The sequence below is a fragment of the Uranotaenia lowii genome, chromosome 2, assembly GCF_029784155.1.
Source record: "Uranotaenia lowii strain MFRU-FL chromosome 2, ASM2978415v1, whole genome shotgun sequence".
NCBI lineage: Eukaryota > Metazoa > Arthropoda > Insecta > Diptera > Culicidae > Uranotaenia > Uranotaenia lowii.
The window spans coordinates 287,722,109-287,748,721 of NC_073692.1; the positions used below are offsets into that span (position 1 = coordinate 287,722,109).

Sequence of the window (26,613 nt, forward strand, 5' to 3'; positions counted from 1 at the left end):
AATGCTCCAAGAATACGATCTTCCGAAATCGTTATGGGGAGAAGCTGTGTTCTGCGCAGCCTATCTCACAAATCGATCGCCCACACGAGCTCTTGTGGATAACAAGACGCCATTCGAAATGTGGTATGGCAAGAAGCCTGACTAGAGCATACGCATTTTTGGCTGCAATGCGTATGCTCTAGTACCTAAAGAAAAGAGGCAAAAATTGGATCCAAAGACAAAGAAACTTATCTTTGCGGGTTACGCAAACAACGGCAACAGGTTATACAACAAGTCTTCACGTACAGCAGAGATACACCGTAGTGTAGTCTTTGATGAGCAAGAATTGCTAGATCGTCCCAGTTATAGAATCCGAACCTCCAGCAAAAAGTTCAGAAAGGTCTGAGAACTTCGTGGGTAACGAAGATGAGCATCTCGTGGGTAATGAGAATGTTGAAGACGAACCCGAAGTCATCGTGGTTGACGATGAAGAATCAATTCAAGAACATCACGTGGGTAACGTTGATGAATCTGGTTATGATAGCGCACAAGATCTTGACAGTCACACTGACGGCGAAGGGGAGGTTGGGTCACAATCGGTTCCCGCTTGTAGTTTGCCGATCAGACGTAGCACGCGCGATAGAAGGGCGCCAGAATTTTACACTGCCAAGATAGCAACAGATTATAGCGACGTTCCACAAATTGTTGACCAGTTGAAGACGAGGGATGACTGGCCAAAGTGGAAAATTGCCATCAGCGAAGAATTAAAAGCCCTGAACGAAAATAAGACCTGGAAGAAGGTCGAGAGCTTACCCAAAGAACGAAAATCGATCTCATCGAAATGGGTATTTTCGATTAAAGAAGACGGAAGATACAAAGCAAGATTAGTAGCGAAAGGTTGATCACAGCGACCTGGTTATGACTACGATGAAACGTTCTCCCCCGTTGTCAAAATGGAGAGCGTTCGTACAATTTTGTCCTTAGCTAACCAGTCTGGTTTAACCATTCACCAGATGGACGTAAAAACAGCCTTCTTCAATGGTCAATTGGAGGAAGAGATATATATGAGACTTTCGAACGACGAAATGGGCAACTCACAACTCGTCAGACTGCACAAAAGCTTGTATGGCTTAAAACAAGCTAGCAGATCGTGGAACCAACGATTCGACGAAGTTGTAAAGAAACTTGGTATCATTCCGCTGAAAAGTGACTGTTGCGTCTACCAATCTCGGGCTAGAGAGCTAACCCTAGTTCTCTATGTTGACGATATTCTTATCGTTGGCAAAAAGGTGGCTAACCTGGTCTGGATTAAGACCGAACTTCCAAATGAAAGATCTTAAAGAAGTTAAACATTTCTTGGGAATGGATTTTTCAAGAGATTATCAAAAACTAACAATTGAAATTTCTCAGGTGGGTAACACAGAGAGAATACTTAAACTGTTTGATAGTAATCCCATAGGTACACCAATGGATCCGAATGTGCAGTGGACGAAGACGAAGGATGGTGAAACAACCAATCATCCATTCAAGGAACTGCTAGGTTGTTTGCAGTATCTGGCTCTTTCAACGAGGCCGGACATTTGTGCCGCGGTCAGCGCACTCAGCAAGTTTCAAGCGACGCCTTCCGATGCGCATTTGGCGGGACTAAAGCGGATTCTACGATATCTGCGTGGTACGACGGAGACAAATCTGGTCTACACCAAAGGGGTAGAGAACCCGGCTTTAATGGGATATGCCGATGCCGACTTTGCAAACGCTGTCGATGACAGAAAGTCTATTTCTGGTCATGCCTTCAAGGTATTTGGTAATCTGGTTTCGTGGTCAACGAAACGTCAACAGACGGTCAGTCTGTCATCTACAGAAGCTGAACTTGTTTCACTCTGTATGGCAACCAAGGAAGGAATGTGGTTAACAAACCTTCTTGGCGAGCTAGGTGTGGGTAACACCGATTCTTTTCTAATCATGGAAGACAACATCCCTTGTATTCAATTCAGAGAAGAACCTAGGAGTCATCAACAGATGAAACATTTGGACCTGAAATACATGTTCATTCGAGAGCTGGTTAAGCTTCGGAAGGTCCACATCAAACACATCCGTTCGGAGGACCAACCTACCGCATTCACCAAGGGGCTTCCCAAGGCACAGCATCGAAAGCTGTTCGAGTTATTGAACGTGCGAATTGAGGGGAGGTGTTGAAACGCGTGGCGAATATAAACAACAACAGAGAGTCTCAAGTGAGAACGCCAATTCGCTATTGTTTCAACAATCGATGAAGAGTGAATTCGTAGTGTTCACTGGAATTGTTGCCAGTTGAACACTGCGGAAACCAATAGAGAAGTGTTGCCAATATGGCGGATAATCCAATTATCAATATCAATCACTATTGTAACCTGACCTTTTGACATCACTTAACGTAAATAAATATGATTACGATATCAGTTTTCCGATACAAACTTGCGTTCATTATTTCAATATTACAACAAAAATGAATTCAGAACTTATTTTGTGATAGTGTTTTGTGTTTTATGAGATATTGTGAATTTTAATTCCGATTCTGAATTCTGCATTTTAAACCTTGATAAAAATTCTGAATTGCTAAATTGAATTCGTTTTCTTAATCTTAATTTCAACAAAAATTCTCAAAATTAATAAATCGAAAAGGCCATATTGTTGAAATTCTCAACTAGAAATTTTAGAAATTTTAATGATAATTCATTGATTTTCTATATACTATTCTTCAATTTTTTATTTGCCACACAACAAGTGAATCTGAATGAAAATTCTGAATCATAAAACTCTGATATTTCAATTCTTGATCATTGTTATGAATCTTGTTTAGGTTTGAATTCTGCATAAGAAATTTCAAATCAAAATCTTAAAAATTGTTAGCCATTTTAAATATTTGCTTTCAATATTTCGGTATACTGTTCGAACATGGAAAAAGAAACTTATTTATGTTTCAAATGCAAAATCAAGTCTCGAATCAAGCTTTAGTCTTAACGATGTCCATACTGTAAAATGAAGAATAATAAACTGGATACAGATTCGAGAATCCGATCACAGGATACAAATTTTAATTTTTTTTATATATAAAACCAGAACATTGAAAATGATTCAAACTTAAGCTAACCAGATATTTCTCCGCCCTTATCTGGGAATTTCGGGCTAATTCATATTAAAACTTAAAAAAATCCAGGAATTCGATTTCAAAGCTTACAACCCATAATCGGGGATATATCTAAGCAAATTTGGAAATTCTTCAATTAAAATCAAGTTCAAAACATTTGGAAAATTGTTTTTCTTTTTTCATCGAAACACATTTGCCAGTTTGTTTTGAAAAAACTTGCTCAAACAATTATACAATTTTATTACGCATTTAGAGCATTTCTTTGATTTTGCAAATAAAGGGAAAACATTCAGGCTAATTCTGGGCGATCTGGCAACCTAAGTGAGTCTTATCTTATTATTCGAATAAAATTCGAAATTCGGGACTAAGGGCTGCCCAAAATTCATGCACCAAATACTTTTGTGAATAACTTTCGTAACAAGTACAGTCTTTAAATATCTACCAAAAAAGATAAAATGTTCGAGAAGCCGTAGTAGACCTAGGTTAGATTTCGAGGGTTTGGTTTTAGTTCTGTGTCGAGATCGTAAGATCATATATAATTCAGCTGAAACTTCCAAAAACAACTATGGTTCCATATGCAATAGAGGGTTAATATGCATATCGATTAACACTCTCTGGAGCCACCATCTCATATGCAGCGATTCGAATAGATTACTCTAGAGGATATGTAACAGAATAGATCATTTTGGAAAACAGAAAAAACGCTTCATCATTAATCCAGCTGTGTTGTTTCATTTCACCTAATCCATAAAAATATCTGACTTCAGCCGTCTTAAAAATTTAATCTCCTTTTCACAAATAACATACACTCTCAACATTCAATCATCTGTTGACAGATTTTCTACGTTTACAATCCCACACTGAACTCGTTTGATTTTGGCATCACGCCCGAACATTTTGTGTTGCCAAAATCGAACGTTTTTTTCTATTTTTTTTTAATTCTTACTATGTACAAAAAAACTGTGATTATCATCTTTTGACTAATTTTTTGTAAATCTTTTATCATTTGTAGTAATTTTTTTTTGGTCATCGTGTACTCTCAATTTCGGCAGCATTGTTCCTGGTTGCCTCATCGAGAAGTTTTTGAAAGTTCATATGATAAATATGTCGGGAATCATTAAGAAAATTTGAATATATACATTTTACAATAGTTTAGATTGTTTAAATGGGACGGATATACTTCACAAGGTTTCTCAAGTTCTATTTTTTTGGGTTTTATGAATGCTAATTTTAATGAAGCGCTTGGGATTAGAGAGTGCCTATGTGATACTTTCGAGAAAACGCGCTTCAAAGTTGTGAAGGTGCTCTATTATAACAAAAATTCGAGTTTTGCAACAGATGTGCGTTGAAACATGAAGCATATCGTTAGGTATACTTAACTCAAAATTGATGATTTTGGACTTGCATCCCTCTAATGCTGAGGGCTTTAACTAAAAGAAATTTTAATAGTTTGAATTTTTGAATGTGTCGCAATACTGAATCACACAATAAAAAAAACTAAAACTTCCTTAACAATTTTGATTTTGTTTGCAATTCAGGGTTCAGAAAACATAGCCAGAAACACTCTCTGGAGCCACCTTTTCTTATGCAGTGGTTTGAATGGTTTTATCTAGAAGAAATGTGACAGAATAGAACATTTTAGCAAAAGTGACAAAACGCTTCAAGATTAATTGAGCTGTGTTGTTTCATTTCACCTATATAATCCATACAAATATCTGACTTCAGCGGTTTTAAGCAAAACGAGTGGTATCTATTCTTTTCAAATAATAGATATGAACTCTAATCAATTAATCATCTTTTGACAGATATTTTACGTTAATAATCTAGAGACCCTTTTCGGTTTTGTGTTGCCAAAATCAAACTTTAATCTTATTTTTTTGAAGTAATTATTACAAAAAAAAATTTATTATCAATAAACTAATTTTAGTCAATTATTAAACATTTTTATTCATTTTTTATTTTATCTGCATTTGATGCATTCTTTTAGTCAAATTTGCCATTTTTGTCATTTTTCATTATTTTTTATTTTTTTCCGCCATTTTTAGTTTTTTTGGAAAGAATGTCATAACTTGCTTAAAGATCAGGACGGGTCTGGAAAAAAATGTTATGACCGTTCAAGCAAAGTCGACGATAGCTAGAATGACATTCTTTTTTGGAAATGTTACGGCGACATTGACATTTTTAATATCACGAAACCTCAATCGTAACACTCATTGAAATGTAATGAATTTGACTGTCGCGACCACTTTTGTGCAAACGAAATTGAACCATAGGATTTAGATCGATGGGATTAGTAGATGAGTCGGATATTAATTAGTTGTCTTGTCTTCGGGGCGATTAAACGCGAAACTGAAACAAATTAATAATGATTAACGGCACAAGTACCGCGAGAATTAGTTGAGCTCCGATTTAGACTTGCGACCTTTCTAGAGAAAGGGTTTACAGCCTTTTCAGAGCACTTAGTGTGCAGAATTTTCTTTCTAGTTTCAAGATCAATAAGAGCCTTAGCGAAGATGAAAAAACTTAACTGAACAAATTGAATGCACAACACTTTTTTAGCATGTAAACAAACTTTTGCCTACATACACTTATGAAAATGCTAACCCTTTTTTGAGTCAACTAGTTTTAAATGTATTTTTTGACTTTTCGGTACGTTTTTTACGATTTTTTGCAATAATTCGAGATCGTATAAAATAATATTTAATTTATTTACATAGCATTCTGTATCAAACAAGTGGAGCCAAATGTTGCATGTGACATTTTTTTAGAAACGAACTTTGTTTTGATGGTAGTTCTTGAGGGAGAAATGGAGATCTCTTGCTAGTAAAACTTAAATTTTGGCATAAAAAAAGAACCTACGATGCTTTAAAATAGAGGAAAAATTTCATACACACATATGTATATTGAAAAACTAAGAAATCAATTTTGAGTAAATAATATGAAATTATCTTTGTATTGCAATTCTCAACTCCAGCTGTTACCCTCATTTTATAGTTGTTGCTTATGAATTATGGCAACATATGATTTTAAATGACGCCTTAATAAAAATCACATTTTAAATAATCTTAAATTTTTTTTATTTTAATTTTTAAGTCTGAAGTCTCTCTTATAAAGACAAAAAAATCTTTATCAATTCTTCACAACAAAAAGATATTATTTTAGGCATGGCCGTAGGAACGGAGAAACATGGTTTTTGGGGTTAAATCTCCCAGGAGTAGCAAGCAAGGTGTTGTACACTCAAAATTCTAGATTGCTAATCAAATTTGAATGATTGAGTACAGTTATTCAAAAGTAAAAATCTTTATTTGAAACTTAGGCCAAACCCGAAAACTAATCCCAGGTTCAGAATTCTGCTCCAGTTTTTTCGAAAATTTTCACTTATTTATAGAAATTCTGTTCGAAAAAATAAATTTTAAATTGGATATTTTTACTTGTTTCTGAGGTTTTGGTTCCCTATTTCCAAAATCAAAATTGTCTTTTTGTTTTAATTTTTCAGATTCTTTATCCAGCTTGGGATTCTTGATTTTCAGTTCGAATCATCATAAGATAAATAACGAAATCCTGTTCTACAATCCTGTTTCAAATATGGTTTTGCATTTCTTTCAAAATTGGATTCATAAGTTTAAGAACTTAAATTCTGACTCTTTATTTACCGTTAAGATACGGAGCTCTTAAACTAAAATCTAATGAAAAATATAAACTTAACAAAGCTTCTTACTAGAAACCCAGAATAAGATTGATCATTCAAAATTACTTCTTTTTTTAATTGGATTTACACGTCAGATAAAAAAATATAAATTGAATGAAAAAAATAATAAAGATTTAAACCATAAACATAAGAATTTAAATTAAAGATTCATGATTGAGGGCCCTAAAACACTTCTTGACATACATTTACAAATTCTGATCTACAATTCTGATACAGAAATAGTTTTTTGTACACTTCAGCAATGGTATTGAAACTCTCAAATAGTATGAAGATTCAAATATTGAATTCAGGTTCAAAATTCAGATTCAGAATTATTATTCAAAATTAAGATTCAGATTCAGATTCAGCACAGAAATGTGCTGACTTTTTCGTTAAGAAATTCAAACAGCAGGAGATCGTAGACTTATAATATTGATTGTCTGGTTCATCATATTCATAATTTTAGATTTAAAAATCACATTCAGTTTGATGACAGAATTCAGTTGAAATCACAAATATATTTCAGTTTATTTACATGTTTTGTTTAATGAAAAAACTAATTTTTATTTCCTAAAATTTACCACTAAAAGAAACATTCACGTAAAAAATCTGTATCGAATGCCAATTTATCTTGGTGGATTGAGTAATTTTTTAATTTTGCAATTTTTTCAAGAATCGAATTTCGAAATAAAAACTTAAACTCGGATCGAGTTTGCTAGAATCAAATTCGATTTTGAGAATTTGATTTAACATTTGAATCGATGTAAAAACATTAAATTGGCCCAAGAGAGGGGTAGATTTATCTTACTTGATTTAAGCATAAATAATTTTTTTTTTCAAAGAAATTTGAAGCTTTCTCTAGAAAAAATATTTTCCCCAAATTAAATAACCTAAATCTCCCATATTCTTGAGCAAATTCAACGATTTTAACCAACGGTGAATGTAAGTTCCCTCTTTTGTTACTGATGGCTTCATTATACGAATTGAATTACTCATTTTCTGAATTTAAGGACGTTTATTCAATACTTCAAAAACTTTTAGTGGAAAAGAACGTAAAAGTGTTTGATCAAATATGTATTTTTTTTGTTTGTGTTTTTTTTTTCTATTTCATGCCCAGTTTGAGCAAAAAATATCATAGAAATAAATCACTTACCAAACAGCCCCTCGCCCCACTTTGATCACTACAATTTTAACGTATCACAACATCTTCAAAATTATTGTTTTGATGCCATTTAGCACAGAAGGCTTAAAACATCAATAATAGCATTTTTTGTTTCGACTCAATAGAATTTTTTAACGTTTTCTTTCAAACATTTCAAACATTGAACATTTGTAACTAACAGGCTACGTTGAAGTTGATAATCAATAGGTCCTAGGTCCTCTCACTGTTCCTATATTCTTTTTTTATTCAAACTTAATCATTTGATAGAGTTTTTAGCCATTTGTTCTGTACAGGCTTTCTCACAAAAATGTCCGTTTTTTTTTAATATCCAAAAATTATCATAGAACGCCCATAAAATGAACTCTAAAACTATACCTTTACAAATGAAAAAAGTTAAACTTTCATCTAAAACTACCCATTTGCTTCTTAATGCTATTATGTTATCAGGAGAGGTATTTGTTTGTGAGTCTTCTTAAAAACAGATATTTTAAAACTTTAAAACTACATTTTAAGTAATTTAAAAAAATCTATAACTACAAACCAAATGTAGCCTATTTGAAACTCATTTCATGAGCTTTCAAACGTAGGAAACAGTTTATAACTTTAACTTCAGACTTAGATAATGATGATTATCTGCAAAAAAAAATTCGTGTTCGTCAAAGTTATCCCGGTGATCAAAGTTCCCCCAGTTTACGGTATATTGTTTTTTGAAAAGGTGTTGAAAGTATGCTGGTTAATTTATTTGAAGATTTGAAATGTTTACAATTAATACATTAAGGGCCACAAAGAAATTCCAGCCCGAAAACATCAAAATTTGGCGTTCTCTCTATCAGAAACTATAGGAACGAATTTTATAAATTTTGAATCTTTGAGCTACGAAAGTGTTGGTTAAATTTTTGTAGAACGAAGTTTCTATATAAAATGTAAAACATTTGAGTTATGCTTTTCAGTGAAGTGCACACGAATCGAGATCGAGATATCTCGTAGTTGGTCCGCGATTTGCTTGAGTCACAAAAAAAAAACTGGACAACAAGAAATCAAATCAACAGTTGATTCAAATTTGGCAACGCTTTCCCTGTGAGAATGATAAATTCATAGTCGGTCCTTAACACAGTGTTATATTCGCATATACATAGCTACCCGAATGTATCGCCGTTTGGCAAAATTTCCATCTCGCGAAATATTCGTGCGTCATCATCATTTCAGAACTTCAAACAGTTATTGTTGTTGCTGTTATTATTATTGTTATTATCAGAATCTACTCCTTGGGATTTCATAGAAGGAAATTGAAACCAACATATTTGGCTTTTCATCGCTGAAGTCGGTCACGGAGAGGGAATGGAAGGAGGAAGTGAAACGTGGAACTGTTTGAAGAGGGGCAGCCACTTGAGAATACAGGAAAAGGGTTGTTTTGTTTGCCCAAAGTGAGTGACATTATTTGGACTAATTGCTCTGGCGCCAGCGGGTTTTGCTAAGCTCCTCGTGGGGATGAAGCTGTTGAACACTTTGTTTGCATGTTAAACAAGTATATTAATTATTCGCCGGTAATCGGTGCCGAATTACATTGGCTTCAGAACGGATTTGTGACGGGTTTTCTATTGTTTATGTTTACACGCAGCTAAGCAAACGCTCAGTTATGGTAATTAACTGAAGTGGCAAAATTATACCAATCGATAGTAGCTATTTGAAATAAACTTCTTCGAAATTTATAACTCGTTCCTTGAAATTAGTCTAAGATAACATTTATCGAAAAACTTCCCATAAATCCAAAAAGACAAAAACATACTTCCTGGCTTGTTGGAGCAAGATCATACAAATGTAACGAAAATATGCAAATTAGAAGGTTTGCTGTTAAGCTGTAAAACATGGCAAAGGAATCTACTGGCAAAATCTACTCAGCTCGTGTGCCCCCACACAAGATAGAACAAACACAACTGCAAAGTCACCCACACGGTCACACAACAATTCTGGCTAGCAAAAATAGATTTAATAACCATGAGGAGGTACGCAGTAGCAAAACGGGATGACGGAGAAAAAAAAGAATGAACCAAACTGGAATGAGAAATCATGTAGCGGAAGGAAGCAGCTCGGAAGCATGCATAATTATAACTTTTTCGTTGTTTCAAGATCGTATGTGGATTGGCGTTTATGTTGCCAGGAAGTTTAGGAAAGGGTTCGGTTTGGGGTTGTACTTGCAAAATCATAACGTTTGAGGGAATTTCTGTTTTAGCTACACGTGAGTGGGGAGTTCTTAAAAAACAGTTTAAAAAACATCATGTCTCGAACTTATTACTTCCTAATTTTTTTAAAGTCTCTCTAATCAAACAATCGATCAACTTTCTTATTTCGCCAATAAACCAGTCAAAACTTCACTGACTTTTTCAAACAACATTTCAAATATTCAAACAGTAGAACTTTCGATTCTGTTTTAAGTGTAAAAATTTTCACTTTTCAGCACTAAGTTCCATTAAATTGAAAAACGATTCAATGCATATGAAAAAAAAACTTTATTGACCATTTAGAATATTTTTTAGTGAGTTTAAAGCTCTTACAATAACCGTAACGTCTGAAAATAAGTACACTTGGCAGAGAGACATTCATATTAAGTATTAAATCACTGTTGCCACAGATAACAAACGTAAAAGCTAGCCCACGAAACTTGTGTAAAATATCCAACGATTGTCTTGAACCAACTTAAGTTTTTTGTCTGGGCCACCAGATGTCTCCAAAAACATCACAGAGAACTGTCAAAACCAAACTGAGAAAAAAAACAAAATTTTGGTCAGTTTTGAACAGGTCGTAGGACCTATTCGGCATGTTTTAAGAACATTGCAGTAGTTTTGTAACATTTTCGTCCGGTTGCATAATGGAAAATATTTTAAAAGTTATCGCTGTTTCCTTCAAGCTAGTAGTGCTATATTTTAGACAATGGGATGAGAAAGTGATAATTTCAAGTAAACCACTTGAGAATCAATTCTGATGGGTAAGATGGATCGTCAAGAATGTTCCTTATTAACTGGATATAGTCGATTCATCCTCTGTCAACGTCCTCTGGCGATAACTGTTCAAGAAATGCAAAAACTTATTATAAAACTGTTAGGTATTTCGACTGCCTCAGTAGTGCAAAATAAAGGAATTAATAAAAGTTTATCATCAGTACTTTTTAAACGGTTTCTACTTATAGACTTTTTTGGATGAGTGAACCAACTTTTTTTTAATTTACGTATTGTTTCGGGTTATTCCGGGAACATCTGATGATGGGTGATGAAAAGTAACCTGAAACGTTACGTAAATTAAAAAAAAAAGTTGTTTCACTCACCGAAAAAAGTCAATAAGTAAAAACTGTATTAAATCATGAAAGTGAAATTCTGTCCAGTCAAAAGAAACTCCCCAGCAATCATAACATCGCATTAGAAATGTCAGCTCAACTCGTTAACAATATTAATGCGAATCGTAATTCCTACCAAACCAAGTGAATGATCGTAAAAATGGTTAGTTAAAGTCTACCGACTCGTATATGACAAAAGTCCGCCATGTTTGCAAATTTGTCTCCCGCGTGCGGGATTCAAATGAGAAAACAACCATGTTGTTCTCTTTGCGATAAGCAGTGCAACCAGATTTCTAAAAATCAGAGGGTCCATTTGGATAAACTGGCCAATGAGAGAAGCAGCAAATATTGTCGCTGGCAACGGTTTGCATGCATTGAGAACAAAACTTGCGCTCTCTCGCATACTGTCAGGATGTTCGGTAAAAGGTGTTGTATATCTTCCAATTTTTACAACTCTTATCGCTTAAGCCAGAAGTTAAAAATATGTATGTATATTGCCTCCACTTTAGTACGTAAATGCTGTTTTTTCAAGTTATATAAGATGATTTTATAATGTATATGAAACGTATAGCAAAAATTGTTGAGAAATATACCTACAAAAATGTTTGCTGGGTCTTTATTGCAATATCTCACAATAAACTGAACCTGTATATTTAATAGCAGCATTAGTTTCATTTTTAATGAGTTTATATACGATTACGCGTTTTCGAAAACTGGGCACTTGAAAAATCGTTTTGTAACTTTTGAGCGGCGCAATAGATGGCACTGTTTCAAGTCAATTTTCAGTGTATTTTTGGATATTAGCATTTGAAATTTTACATTCTTTTTTGAAGATTTTTTGATTGAGCTTGTACTTCTGTTCTCTGTGCTGTTGCTTACAAAAAACAATCCTTTCCACTTCCACTATCATGATAAATATCGGAGATTTTTTTTTTCAGTTAATTTAAAAATATCCAGAATTGTCAAATACTTATTTATGCAACAAGTTGCAAAAGTGGATAATTTCAGCACGAGTCATAAAACTCGGCAAGCTTCGTTGGATAATAACGTGAAGTGTTTAAAAAAAAATCGAACTAGGCAATGAGTTACATACAAAGGTCTTACGGCCTCAACCCCTTGCCGGAGCACAAACATACGTGCCAGCAGCATACTTCACCAACATATTACATTGAAAACTTACCTTTCCTTAAAAATTTCTTATTGCAAGGACTCAGAGGACCACCCTAGAGATGAGTGCATATGTTAAACCTGAAATTTTAAAGAAAAAAGCTAAACTAAAGCCTAAATTAAGGGGGGAGTAGGGTCTAACACTTTCAAAAAATCGATTTTTTTATTTATTTTCTTATTGTAAAACATTTCAAGAATGTTGTGTCAAATTTTCAAGTCAATCGAAGCAAAACTGTAGAAATTATTGGCCTTTATCTCCTCTTATCTAATACTGCAAGCAGAAACTTTAAACGCGTTTTTCTCGAAGGCACATTTTTAAAGTCAGTGGACATCGTCATTTGAAAACTACTTCACCGATTCTTTTCAAATTTGGAACATATTTTCTACATATAAAATACCAAACCCCAACGATTTTCTTTTTTTTTTACTTTGGGGAGATTTTACAGATAAAAAATGGCGGATGTTTTCGTGAAAAATCGTAGTTTATACTTCAAACAGCCACACAAATTTCATAAATTTTTTTAAGTTAAATAAAATCGTTGGGGTCCTGAAAAACATCTATTAGAAATATTTTGCTCTGATTTTTTGACTTCAGATGATTCTGTGCTGAGATACAATGTCCACCGCAAATCCTGTTTTCTAAAAGGCATCCTCGAAAGTGCTCCGTCACCGGCTCATTTTCCAATATTTTTCTTAGGAAAAATAACTAAATGTTCTTTTAACAATGCTTTGTATAATGCAAAAAATTTGAATACATTCGTTCAAACAGATAACTCTAAAAATAATTCGTGAAAATAGTGTTTTTTTTCGTTAGACCCTACTCCCCCATTAAGCTAAGCAAAATGTTTATACTTACCGATAATTTCTGTGGTTTGTTTACGTTTCGTCATTTGGAGCACAGTCATACAGTTCATACCTACCTTAGGAAAATCCGGGATGCCAAATATTTAAACTGGAAAAGAGGGATCTCAGCTCCACTCACTTTCTCAAGCGGGGAAGTAAGGCGTCAAGATGTGAAAAGTTCAGATAGGTAAAACAGGTATTTGGTAAAGGTAAAGGTAAAGGAGGTCTGGAGAGGGTCCTTTCACTTAAAAAAAAAGTCACTTTCTCTAATAAAGCAGCTCGATCCTGCACTTTTTATTTAAGACTAATCTGTTTGACAAGAGAAAGTGACTTTTAGGGCGCCGGGCTCCAGACCTCCAGGACTGGTATCATTTTCTGTATGAGACACTACAATGAATAGGGGTCTTTATTTTGGGCGGGGGTAGGAATTTTATTTCAAGTCTTTGGTATCATGTTTGCTGATGGTTATATCAACGTAATTATCATAAGTTGGAAGAATCGATGCTAAAATGAGTGCTGAAGGGCTACAACAGCCTCCATCAAAATATTGACCCAAAGCATTCAATGAAGAAAAAATTGACATTTGTGAACAAAAAAGTATAATTTCACTACGTTGGGGTCTACCTTGTAACTCTTTTCTCACAAACACCTCCTGAACCACATGGACAGTATGCAAAGAGTTACCAGTTGAATATCATGGCCAAAAAGACGAATAAACCATAAAATTGATCGAATGTGAATGTTTATCATAGCAACACTGTAAGTGGTTGTCGCATCATTTTTTTTTATTTTTATTTGGTCATAAGGTCATCCAATTTCAGGGTTTCCCAAAAAAGTGTAAGGTGTATAATGTTGTATTTGGAGATTATAACTATGCATTACACAAATAAGAGCAAAAAAATTTCAACCCTATACCCAAGTAACACAGATCAAGCCAATTGGCTATTTGAGTTTTAATATTGTTTTATGAAGACTTTTCGATGGTATCCAATTTTTAAAACGGTTTTATTGTAACATAGAAAATGCTTCATTTATCGTGTGTTTTAAAAGAGCCCTAAAAGTTTTGCTAAAACTTGAATAAAACACTATCTTAAAAGTGTTGTAATAATGTTGCAAAAGTATTGCTATAGATTTAATAAAGCACATACTTTCCTGTTTTTATTAGAGCTTTAATATGTTTTATTGGAACATTGGATGTAGGCATGATAAAACTAAGTGACAGATGATTTAACAATCGAGAAGAACGTATACACGCTTTAACTTGTGTACCTCTTTTTGAGATAGCATAACCTGCTTTGAAAGGATTATCACTCAAAATTGAGAAAAACGTGCTATCAAAATAATATAAATTAACCCAGCTAAATTCATCTGAAAATTAAAAACAAATTTATTGTATCCGCATTGAAATTTCAAAACAATAGCAAACCGATATTCGCTCAATTCTTAGGGTTCGAATAAAAGCACACTGTGAATGAACGTTTTTTTTAGAATCCAATTACAACAATAACCATTGTAGTTTTATATGTTGCATAGGGTAACGGACTTATTTTGGACCAGTGGACCAATTTTAGACCACCTTGTTACCTAAATCGTTAGCAGAAAAGTTCTCTCATACAACTGTTTTAACAGTTACATAACCTAACTACATATTCAAAATACAATTATTTCGGAATTCACGATTTAGGCAATCTGTGTGTTTTTGCGCTTCATCAAATCGTCATTTGTCGATTTAAGAAATCGTTTGGTTATAATCCTCAATTATACGGGTTATTATTAAGCTTTAAGGCCAGGCTTTTGATTACAGAAAATGATCTATTCCTTAACAGTCTGTTATTTTTTGATATCAATACCTACTTGTTATTTAAAGGTAATTGACCATCCTCTAATCATAGTCAAAAGGAAACAAAACGAAAAGTTTCATGAATGCCTTTTGCAAGCAACAAATCGAAATGATCTCATTTATTGCGACACACCCGTCTTACTCAAAAATGGATGAAACCATCATGAGCGTGTATTCCATTTAGAGAATCGTCAAACGAAGTTGTGATTCAAGGTCTCTTAAAACCATTTTAAAACTGTTTGTTTAAATTGTTTTATTATAACATTTTTCAAACCGGTAAAAAACAATTTCAAAACTGTTTTTCAACTGCCTTAAGATGTTCAACATTAACTTACTGAACGGCCATGTTGATTGTGAAATTGAATCGAATTTACTGACGCCATCTTGCTGGAAATAATATTATAATACTAAAAACTAGATATTTTCAACAAATTTGACAATGTTTGCAGTACTTTTTATTGTATAGGTAATGAATTTTAATGCAAAACAAAAATTGCATAATTGGAGCAAATTTAAATGTTACTTAAATGATTATTTTTTTGTTATAAAAATTCTTTAAATTGTGTCAACCTTGATTTTCTCTGAGGCGCGCATATGTTTTGATGCTATTTCACCAGAGATCTGAGGTTGCAGGAAGTTTCATGCTAAGACATATTAAAATCGAAAATGGAAATATTTTTAAAATAATTAAAATGCAATCATCACCAATCACCAAATGTTTGGTAGAGGAAGTGATAACACGAGAAAAAACGGAACAGAAAGCTCCCACAGTAGAGTATCTATCAAATTTCCTAGCTCCCACAGTAAAATTTCTATCAGATTCCACAGCTCCCACAGTAAAATACCCATCAGATTCCTTGACGTAGTTTTAAAGGAGCTGTGGATAGTCTTAAAAGAGCTCTGAAAGGTTTCTTAAGGCTATGTCTATAAGGTCGAATAAAACTATTCTGTTGGATGTTTTATTAAAGCGTATAGAATTAGCTTTAAAAGCGTTAACAAAATGGGCCCTTTTGGCCATATGTTAGCTTTAAAGTAGTTGTGCTAATAGCGTAGAATGCGCTTTGGCTTATAAAGTAGCTTTAGAAAATAGTCTTAAGCGGACTGTTAAGATTTGTATAAAACTTAAAGTGTTACTTGGGTAGGTATTTAAGCTAGATTAGATGTTGGTGAGAAGTGGTCTTAAAGTTTTGTCCGTCTCTGTATATTTCAAATTTTGTTTTATGAAACTATGCAGGAAATGTATCAATCCATTATGAACTCTTGAGCCTATTAATGATTTATTATTCACATTCAAGTTCCCTCTTTATCAAACCAGGTCCCTCCTTCCGTCGTACAAGGAGGCCGGAATTGTCTCAATTGATTCCACCCTCTTCAGGGATAAATTAAAAATTTTGCGGTTGCAGTTCATGCAACTGGCATTAGCTTACTTCGAACGGATCAACCACGCAGGATAACTGCAAATGTTCTCTAAAGTAACCAGTCGCAATATGGCATGATACTATTTAGGATAGCTTTATTGTAAACAGGTCAACCAACCACCGAAACAACCAGATTGCGAGGACTCACTGCCGGTTCCTGGTCACATCCATAGCAAAGGAAAAAATTATGAAAAAACATCGTAATCTCCCTGTCTGAAAGACTTCAAGTATCAAGAAATATAGGACTTGAAGATACTTAATAATAGTTGCCATTTTGTGGCAAAGGTGATATCCCTTAACAGGATTAAAGAGGTTGGTAGCTATTTTGTTTTTGTTTTTCAGAACACATCAGCACAGTTCCTACGTACCTACCTTCCGCCGGCAGCAGTAGGTGGTAGAAAAATCTTGCTTTACGAACTTAGTTTTTACTATCCGGAAAGAGTCATATTTTTGTGAATTATGTCGATTACCGTCAAACGGGGCATCATGCAAAAGCAGGGTTAGATGCAACATTTGTATACCACAACACATATTCAATTTTTATTTCAATATACTGTAATAAAGTTATTATTGAATGATAACAAATTTATGATGACATAGTTGTTATTATCGTGAAAGAGTTTTTTAAAGTTTTTGATTCTCATAAAAAAATTAAAAAATCGAGCAATAGATGTACAAATTTTTACATTTCTCGATGCCGTAAAAAACTTTACCTCGTATGACGGATTGGCTTAATGATATTACCTACAAACTTTATATTGCTATTTTTATTTTTTTTTTATTTACATAGTATTCCGTCTCACGACATAACTTGACGAACATAATTCCTAAAATTCACTCGGTTCATAGCAACCGTTCTCCAATTTCTCGGGCACCCCACGTTCGCCAGATCACGCTCCACTTGGTCTAACCACCTCGCTCGTTGCGCCCCCGCTCGTCTTGTTCCTACCGGATTCGTAGCGAACACCTGTTTTGCAGGACAGTCGTCCGGCATTCTCGCAACATGTCCCGCCCAGCGTATCCGGCCAGCCTTCACCACCTTCGGGATACTGGGTTCGCCGTAGAGGCGCGCGAGTTCGTGGTTCATCCTTCGCCTCCACACTCCGTTCTCCTGTACGCCGCCAAAGATGGTTCTTAACACTCGTCGCTCGAATACTCCGAGTGTACGCAGGTCCTCCTCGAGCAATATCCATGTCTCGTGCCCGTAGAGAACAACCGGTCTAATGAGCGTCATATACAGGTTACACTTCGTGCGAGGGCTAAGTCTTCTCGACCGCAGTTGCTTGTGGAGTCCATAGTAGGCACGACTTCCGCTGATAATTCGCCTCCGGATCTCACGGCTGGTGTCATTGTCTGCGGTCACCAGTGAGCCGAGATAGACAAAGTCTTCGACTATCTCCAGCTCGTCGCCGTCTATCGTGACCTTGTTATTACTGGACAAGCGGGTTCGGTCGGTCTCGGATCCGCAGGCCAGCATGTACTTCGTCTTGGACGTATTAATCATCAACCCAATCCTTCCTGCTTCGCGTTTCAGTTTGCGGTAGATCTCCTCCACCGCCGCAGATGATCTGCCGACTATATCAATGTCATCGGCAAAGCAGATAAGTTGACTGGATCTGTTGAAAATCGTGCCCCGCATTTCGCCCACCGCTCGTCGAATAACACCTTCTAGCGCCACGTTGAACATCATGCAGGATAGACCATCACCTTGTCGAAGCCCCCTGCGCGATTCGAATGAACTCGACAATTCACCCGAAATCCGCACACAGCACTGCGTTCCATCCATCGTCGCCTTGATCAGTCTGATCAGCTTCCCGGAAAAGCCGTTCTCGTCCATGATTTTCCATAGCTCGTTACGGTCGATCGTGTCGTATGCGGCTTTGAAGTCGATGAATAGATGATGCGTAGGGACTTGGTGTTCACGGCATTTTTGGAGGATTTGCCGCAATGTGAATATCTGGTCCGTCGTAGACCGTCCCTCCATGAAGCCGGCCTGATGACTTCCCACGAATCTGTTTGCTTGTGGCGTTAGGCGGCGGAGTAGGATTCGGGACAACACTTTGTAGGCGGCATTGAGGACAGTGATCGCTCGGTAGTTCTCACAGTCCAATTTGTCGCCCTTCTTGTAGATGGGGCATATTACCCCCTCCTTCCACTCCTCCGGTAGCTGTTCTATGTCCCAGATCCGGATTATCAACCGATGTAGGCAATCGGCCAACCTGTCCGGGCCCATTTTGATGAGTTCAGCTGCGATGCCATCCTTCCCAGCCGACTTGTTTCTATTCAGCTGGCGAATGGCTTCCTTAACTTCACTCATCGTTGGGAGTGGCTCCTCTTCGTCGTTGGCTACGCCGGCGATGTACCTTTCCCCACCGTCTTGATCTCCTGCATGTGCGCCGTTCAGGTGTTCATCGAAGTGCTGCTTCCACCTTTTGATCACCTCACGATTGTCCGTCAGGATACCCCCGTCCTTATCCCGGCACATTTCGGCTTGCGGCACGAAGCCTTTGCGGGATGCGTTGAGTTTCTGATAGAACTTTCGTGTTTCTTGGGAACGATGCAGCTGCTCCAGCTCCTCGAGCTCCTCCTCCTCCAGGCGGCGCTTTTTCTCCTGGAAAAGTCGGACTCGCTGCCTCTTCCGCTGTCGGTGATTTTCCACATTTCGACGGGTGCCTCTTTGCACTACTGCCGCCCGCGCGGCATTTTCTTCGTCCATCACCCTCCTACACTCCTCGTCGAACCAGTCGTTCCGTCGAGATCGCTCCACATAACCGATGACGTTCTCCGCCGCACTGTTGATGGCTGTTTTGATGGTATCCCAACAGTCCTCGAGAGGGGCTTCGTCAAGCTCGCCCTCTGCCGGCAGCGCTGCTTCGACCGATTGCGCGTAGTCTGCCGCGACCTCAGGTTGCTTCAGTCGCGCGATGTTTAACCGAGGCGGGCGCCGGTTTCGCTTGTTGTTCACTACGGAGAGTTTTGGGCGCATCTTCACCATCACCAGATAATGGTCCGACTCGATGTTGGCGCCCCGACAGGATCTGACGTCGATGATGTCCGAAAAGTGCCGGCTGTCGATCAAAACGTGGTCGATCTGTGATTGTGTTTGGTACGGTGATCTCCAGGTGTACTTGTGTGGGAGGCGGTGCTGAAAAAAGGTACTACGTACGGCCATTCGTTTGGAGGCGGCGAAGTCAATAAGTCTGAGGCCGTTTTCGTTGGTCAGCTGGTGCGCGCTGAACCTTCCAATTGTCGGTTTAAATTCCTCCTCCTGGCCGACCTGAGCATTGAAATCCCCGATGACGATCTTGATATCATGTTTTGGGCAACGGTCGTATTCACGCTCCAGCTGCGCGTAGAATTCGTCTTTGTCGTCACCGGTACTTCCGAGGTGAGGGCTGTGCACGTTGATGATGCTGATGTTGAAGAACCGGCCCTTGATTCTCAACCGGCACATTCGTGAGTTGATCGGCCACCACCCGATCACGCGCTTTTGCATCTTTCCCATCACTATAAAAGCTGTTCCAAGCTCGTGTGTGTTGCCGCAGCTCTGGTAGATGGCACGACCATCTGGATACGTTCGTACCGTGGAGCCCTTCCAGCATACCTCCTGCAGCGCTATATATTGCTTTCCTTATTAAATACCAGCACTGTTGGTGTATAATTATTTTTCGAACAACCACCAAATTTTTTTAAATAAATATTTTTATAATTCACCTACCAGTCTGGGGCAAAATGCAACAAAATGCAAATCAGAACTAAACCTCATAAATCGCGTTTCCATATGCTGGGATATGATTGTTTTGCATTACGCGTTTATTAACATTAAAATTTCATCCATCCTAAGATTTATTTATATGATTTAAGATAATAGAATATTTAGTAGTATTTTTTACCCCTAAATGTATGCAGCAGATTAACACTTTTTTCTTAAGAACATTTTTGACAGAAAAAATGTAAAATTCAATTCGAGCAAAATTAAAAATTACTGCAATTGGTGCTTTATGCGTTATGACATCACAAATGTATCAAAAACTTAAAATTTCAGAACGTTTTCATTTGATTTTTCATTAATTACAGACTTTGTTGCAACTTACCCCTTTTTCTTGGTAGGGTAAAAATCGCATGTTTTTGTAAATTTAAAAATAACTGGTAAAATCAATAATTTTTCTGACTACGTCAGTTTGTTGTCCCATCAACCTTAAAACTTTTGATGTACAAGAGGTATGATTATCTGTAAGCATTAAGATTTTAGAAGCCATTGAAGTTGAAAAGTGTTGCATGTTGCCCCAGTTGACGGTACTTAAAAAACAGATTGCAAAGAACTGCCCTGCAAAATATGATTGAAAAATTACCATTTTCTACTAGATAAACATATTTCAACTTTTCCCCGAAAAGGCATTCAATGGATCATCAATGAGACGTAACGCGGAAGATGGTAAAATATGGTTACTTTTGAACCAAATATGGTTTAATACATACTAGCATGTAGACAGATCAAAAGGTAGCTTTATTGTAGCCAGGTACCATTGCTTGGCTAAGGCAATTGCAGACAGCAAAATATTAGACCTTACAAATCGAATCCACCGTGCAAATGTATTTAATACCAACACACTCTCCGACGAATTGGGCTACCATGAGCCAAGATTTGTCTGTAAAATAAGATTTTTAACGTTCATCCAGACATTTTTCACAAATTACTTTGCTCAAATTTACACAGAAACCGCACATATTTAAAGAACTTCGACATTTCAAATAGAGCTATAAGTATTTCCACATAATGAGACTGAATAGTAAGAGGTTTGAGAAGAGGCAAAATCACACATGCATCTTGTCAACATTTGTATTCTAATGCATGTGGGAACCCTGGTGAAGGATATCGAAAGTTTTGATTCAACACAAAGCAAATGTGAAATGCGTATTAGGCTGGTTCAGCATAACTATTCCAGTTTTTTACGATAAATATTTTTGCAAAAAAGTTTTTTTCTGAAATTTACGCTTAATTATTCAAACTTTTTGTTGTTGTTAAAATTTGCAAAAAAAAATCAATTAAAAGCCACTTTTTGGATTAAAATTTTTGGGATTTGACGTACAGTGATTAAACTGAAATTCGATTTTTCGCCTTTTTTCGTTCAAACTGTTATTTGTAAAATACAACAAAACACATACTTACCATAGTATTTACCAAAATCTATATTTTTATCCAAACTTGTATTGAAATTCGACCAAAGACTCATGAATTCTGATTTCAAAATTTCAATGATCCATTCATCATAGTTTACTTTTCATTTTGACCTACAACGGTAACTTGTTGTATTGTAAAAATTCAATAGAAATCGAGGAGTAAAAAGTATTAAGATTATAAAAGTTTGATTTTCCAAATAAGTGGGTTTAATCTTGTGTATCATCAATCAGCACAACTACGATACCATTCAACTGTCATTTGATAAAATTTGAATCTTGTCTGTTTAACAGAGGAACCCAATCCATATTGCCGGTCGATTTTGATTGCTTGGAAGGCAAACATTTGCAATTCAATTTTGTCCTTCAAACCCGAAGTGTGAAAGTGATCGAGCCCAAACCGAATCGGACCTGGACCGATACAGTAGGAACAAGGAAAAAAAATCCTATCCCAGATGTACTTTCAGAACAAGCGATGAAGAGCTACTCTGCTATACAACAAGGTTCCATAGGACTGCTGCTTTTGGTAGCACCCGTAGTAAATTGCAGTTTGTCTAGACGACGACGGGAGCGATGAAATTTGCATTAACAAATCACCACCCAAGAATGGCTCTGGCAGTGATTGAAAATTGCTTTCCGAAAGGACACCGGCCGGAAGTCAGTCCACAAACTCAGTGCTGTTGTGCTGCTCAATGAATCGGAAGAAAAGCTTTCAGTGCAATTGATTTGCGTTTTCAGTGCTCGATAACCAGGAATGACAGTACCGAAATTGATTATATTTCGGAAATTTGACGTAGAATGTGAATTCATTTTTGTTTGAAAATATAATATTTCCTTTTTTGCATTAATAAAATAAGATGTCTAAACGTCCAATCAATTGGTTGATTACCATATATTGTATGACAATTTTTGAATGATATAAAACACAATGATGCATTTGAAATTTCATTTGAGAAATTCGAAAAACCTTTTGCTTCATGATTTTGATTACCAAACTGGCTATTATTGACCTGTGGAGATTTGTTTACTTAACTGATGCTGACTGACTATTTTTTCAGTTTCCCTTGGTATCACAATTTCAATTTGATACAAAAACTACCATATCCAGATTCGATTTAAGTAGTAACATATATCTACATATTTTCTCCACCGGTTTCCCATGTCTTGTAATTTTTACTGTTACACCGTCTCACAAAGAAATTCCATAGTTATTTGCCGGTATTGACAAAAGAGTTTATAAAAAAAAACTCTAGTAGGACTGTATTCGAATAAAATGCAACACTGTCTTTTGTGAATAATCTTGAACGAATTGATGAACATTCATGAAGTTTTCAATGATTCTACCTAGTTATGTAATGTTTATATGTTCAAAACATTGTGGCGATCTGTCAAGTGGTTTTGAGATACAGTGACTGAAACAAGAATAGTAAAATATGAATAATTGAATATCGCCAAAATTTTCTTCAACAACTTGTTTTAAATTGTTCGACTGATAAAACAAGCATAAGTTTACTTTTTTTCAGATAAAGCAAGAAGCGTTGGGGAAAAAATGAGATAAGGGTGCAAAATAAGAATAGGACCAGTTATGTTTTCTACAAAATCAATATTATTTCTTAACAATATTCCAATATTCTTCACTTTACTCATTATGTTTAAGAAAATATTCTTGATTGTTGTAAAAACATAAGTGGCACTATTCTTATTTCACATTTTCCATATTTTTTGGTCCTCAAAGCCAATTGCTTTGTCCAAAAAAGTAAACTTATGCTTGTTTTATCCGTTGAACTATTTTAAATAAGTTGTAGAAGAAAATTTTTATGATATTTAATCATATATATTTTATCATGCCAAATATATGGTGTTACTATTCTTGTTTCGCTCACTGTAGAGTCTAGCGAATGAATTCATTGAACAAAATGATTGGTCAGGATCTTGAGAAATCTTGGAAAGTCCCATAGAAAAACCCCCAAACTACTGAAAATAAACTATGTGACCATAATTCACGTGTTGAATTGTTCTAGAAATTGAAAGTTTCTTACAGTTAGATTTAATGTGAATAAAAGTAAGAATGATCAATTCCATGAAGGTATGGGAAGTGAAGGGTTTGTGGCAACAATTGTCGAATTACCCTATAAATTATCCGACCAATCATCATCCGACACATCACACGATCGAACGATCGTTACCACACACACACTACCTACACACGACACTCGATCGACACTTTTGATCGAACACGCATTGTTCACCACACTCGTTCGCCAATCTGGCTTTGTACATATAGAGTAATAAACCGACACTCAAAGAGATCAGTCGACTCTTATTCATCCTCCGAAAGGTCCCCCAAATTTTGGTGACCCCGACGTTCGTTCGTTTATACGTTACACGCATAAAAGTTAACCGCGCCCCGCGAACAGTTTAACCGTTTACCGCAATAATCGCGAATTCACTAAAAGTGATATATAAAGACTATCCGTTATTCACGTGATCGCGATGCCGAACACCGATCCGAAAAATGAAGGTGGCGTTTGCCCTAAAGCACATGCCGAAAGTGAAGTGGGCCCAAGTGTCGTGGCGAAAATTAATTATCCGCCGTTCGATGCGGAAGATGTGGATATGTGGTTCGTTTGTTTGGAAGCCGCATTTTCTGTGAACCAAATCCGGCAAGACAAAAACAAATTCAATGCCGTGATAGTGGCCCTTGGCTCGCGCGCGAAATTCGTGTACGGTACCATCGCTCAGTGCAACGCGATGGCGGACAACGAGCGTTATGAAACGCTAAAAACAGCCATCATCGACCATTTTCGACCATCGGAAATGCAAAGGCTGACCAGTTTACTGTCGGGAATGACGCTGGGCGACCAAAAACCTAGCGCTCTGCTTTCCGAAATGCGCCGTTTGGGCGGTAGTGGATGTACCGACAATGTTCTAGCCAATCTTTGGTTACGCGCCCTTCCCGCTACCGCTCGCTCGATCATCGCTGCAATGCCCTCGTCTTCCCTCGATGACCAAGCTAAAGTCGCAGATAAAATCCTCGAAGCACCCAGGAATGAAGTTGCCGTAGTGAGTGCTAGTGAAAAAACCACAATCGCCACCTTGGAGAGCCGCATCGATGCCCTTTCAAGGCGGCTAGAGGACGTGTTGTCTGGTGATTTCCGTGCTAGAGGACGATCCCGCGTCCGTTCCAGAATCCGGTCTGAAAGTCGAGCCCCCACACCGAAAGGAAATCGTCGTTGGATCTGCTGGTTCCACTACCGGCACGGCGCAAAGGCAACCAAGTGCGAGAAACAGAAAGGGGACAATCCAAATGTCCCGTGCATTTTTTACGACGGCAGTCTCGTAACCTACACCCGTCGTAAAGAAGACTAAACCACGTACAGCTCACCAGCACCCAAACTACCGTCATCCTGAACGAACATAATCCATCATCATCATCATCGACATTTCGGTAATTCCACCCACACCACGTGAGCTTCTGAATCCAATAAGAACGGACCAGTTGTTCACTGCAAAGGGAAGTACAAAAAAAGAAGGTTTTTATCATCGACATCAGGTAAGCCTTCTCCAATCTCCATCGACCGACTGAAAGCCGCGTTCGTCCAGGCCGATGAACCCTCACCAGCACCGATCGCCGAACCACAACCAGCACGCGCAACTGAACCGAAGCCCTATCCCGATCCGGAACCAACACCGTACAAAACTTTCTTCGGACGCCATGTACGAATCCCTCGCCGTTATTGAAAAACTAAAGGGGGGAGTATTGTGGCAACAATTGTCGAATTACCATATAAATTATCCGACCAATCATCATCCGACACATCACACGATCGAACGATCGTTACCACACACAAACTACCTACACACGACACTCGATCGACACTTTTGATCGAACACACATTGTTCACCACACTCGTTCGCCAATCTGGCTTTGTACATATAGAGTAATAAACCGACAGAGAGAAATATCGGGTATTAATGATAAAAAGGTGTCCATCGATAAAGTTATGAAAATACAATGGTGAAATGGTGTGCAAAATGAAAAAAAAACCGTTAGAAAGGTGAAGTTTTGAAAAAAAAAATCGTAAAGCAGGCATCTGGCGGATCTCTTGTTAACAAATTTTCTTGACAAGCTCCACCTGAATGCTCCGGAGAAGAGAGAGAGGAAAAATTTAAAAAAAAAAAGTATATCTAGTACTAAATTGCTCTGACAATTTGTTGAAGATGCAAATTGATTAGTGGTACATAAATATTGGCACAATCAACGGCCAAATAAAAAAGGCCTACATAATCGACAATTTTCCCTCGATAGCACTTTCGAAGGTTTCTTAACGGTTAATGTAATTTTTTTTGTTGGATCTGGAAATGTGCCATTATGCCAAAACTGTGGAGGAGTGATAAATAATCAGTAATGATGTTTTCTGGCAAAAGGAGGACAAACTGCTAAACAAACTGCTAAACTCTATTTTATTGAAATAGACATTTTAGAGGTATTTAAAGGTCTATTCCTGGAAATGAATGACGTCAACAAATAAAAAATTGATTTTGAAAAATACTAGTTCAGAGTGCGCAATATAGATGGAGCATATGTTGCCCAAACATTTAGGTCAATGAATATATTCATTAGACGCTATTTTAATAACCACTCAACAGACCACGACAAAATTTTGCACATGTTAACACAAAAAAGACCGCACCAGTCCAAATAACTGCTTTGACACTTTGTTTGTTGAATATGTCTTAAATATTAAATTATCCTATTGACTGGTAAGGTAATGATGTAAATGTTTGCGGCGTTTTCAGTCTCTATAAGATGTCTGAACGAGGTTTTATACTACATCCGACGTTTCGGCATAATTTTTTAGCCTTTTCCAAGGAATCTATAC

At 36.7% G+C, this 26,613-nt stretch overlaps 1 protein-coding gene across 1 annotated transcript; it reads left to right on the top strand.

The window, feature by feature from the left end:
* The first annotated feature begins 1,446 nt into the window (after positions 1–1,446).
* Positions 1,447–2,175, top strand: LOC129742760 (uncharacterized). The gene has a single exon (XM_055734702.1). The coding sequence runs from the start codon at positions 1,447–1,449 to the stop codon at positions 2,173–2,175; it is 729 nt and encodes a 242-aa protein (XP_055590677.1).
* Positions 2,176–26,613: the final 24,438 nt, after the last annotated feature.

Coding starts and splice junctions, on each gene's coding strand:
- LOC129742760 (XM_055734702.1), top strand. CDS start 1,447: ATGGATCCGAATGTGCAGTGGACGAAGACGAAGGATGGTGAAACAACC.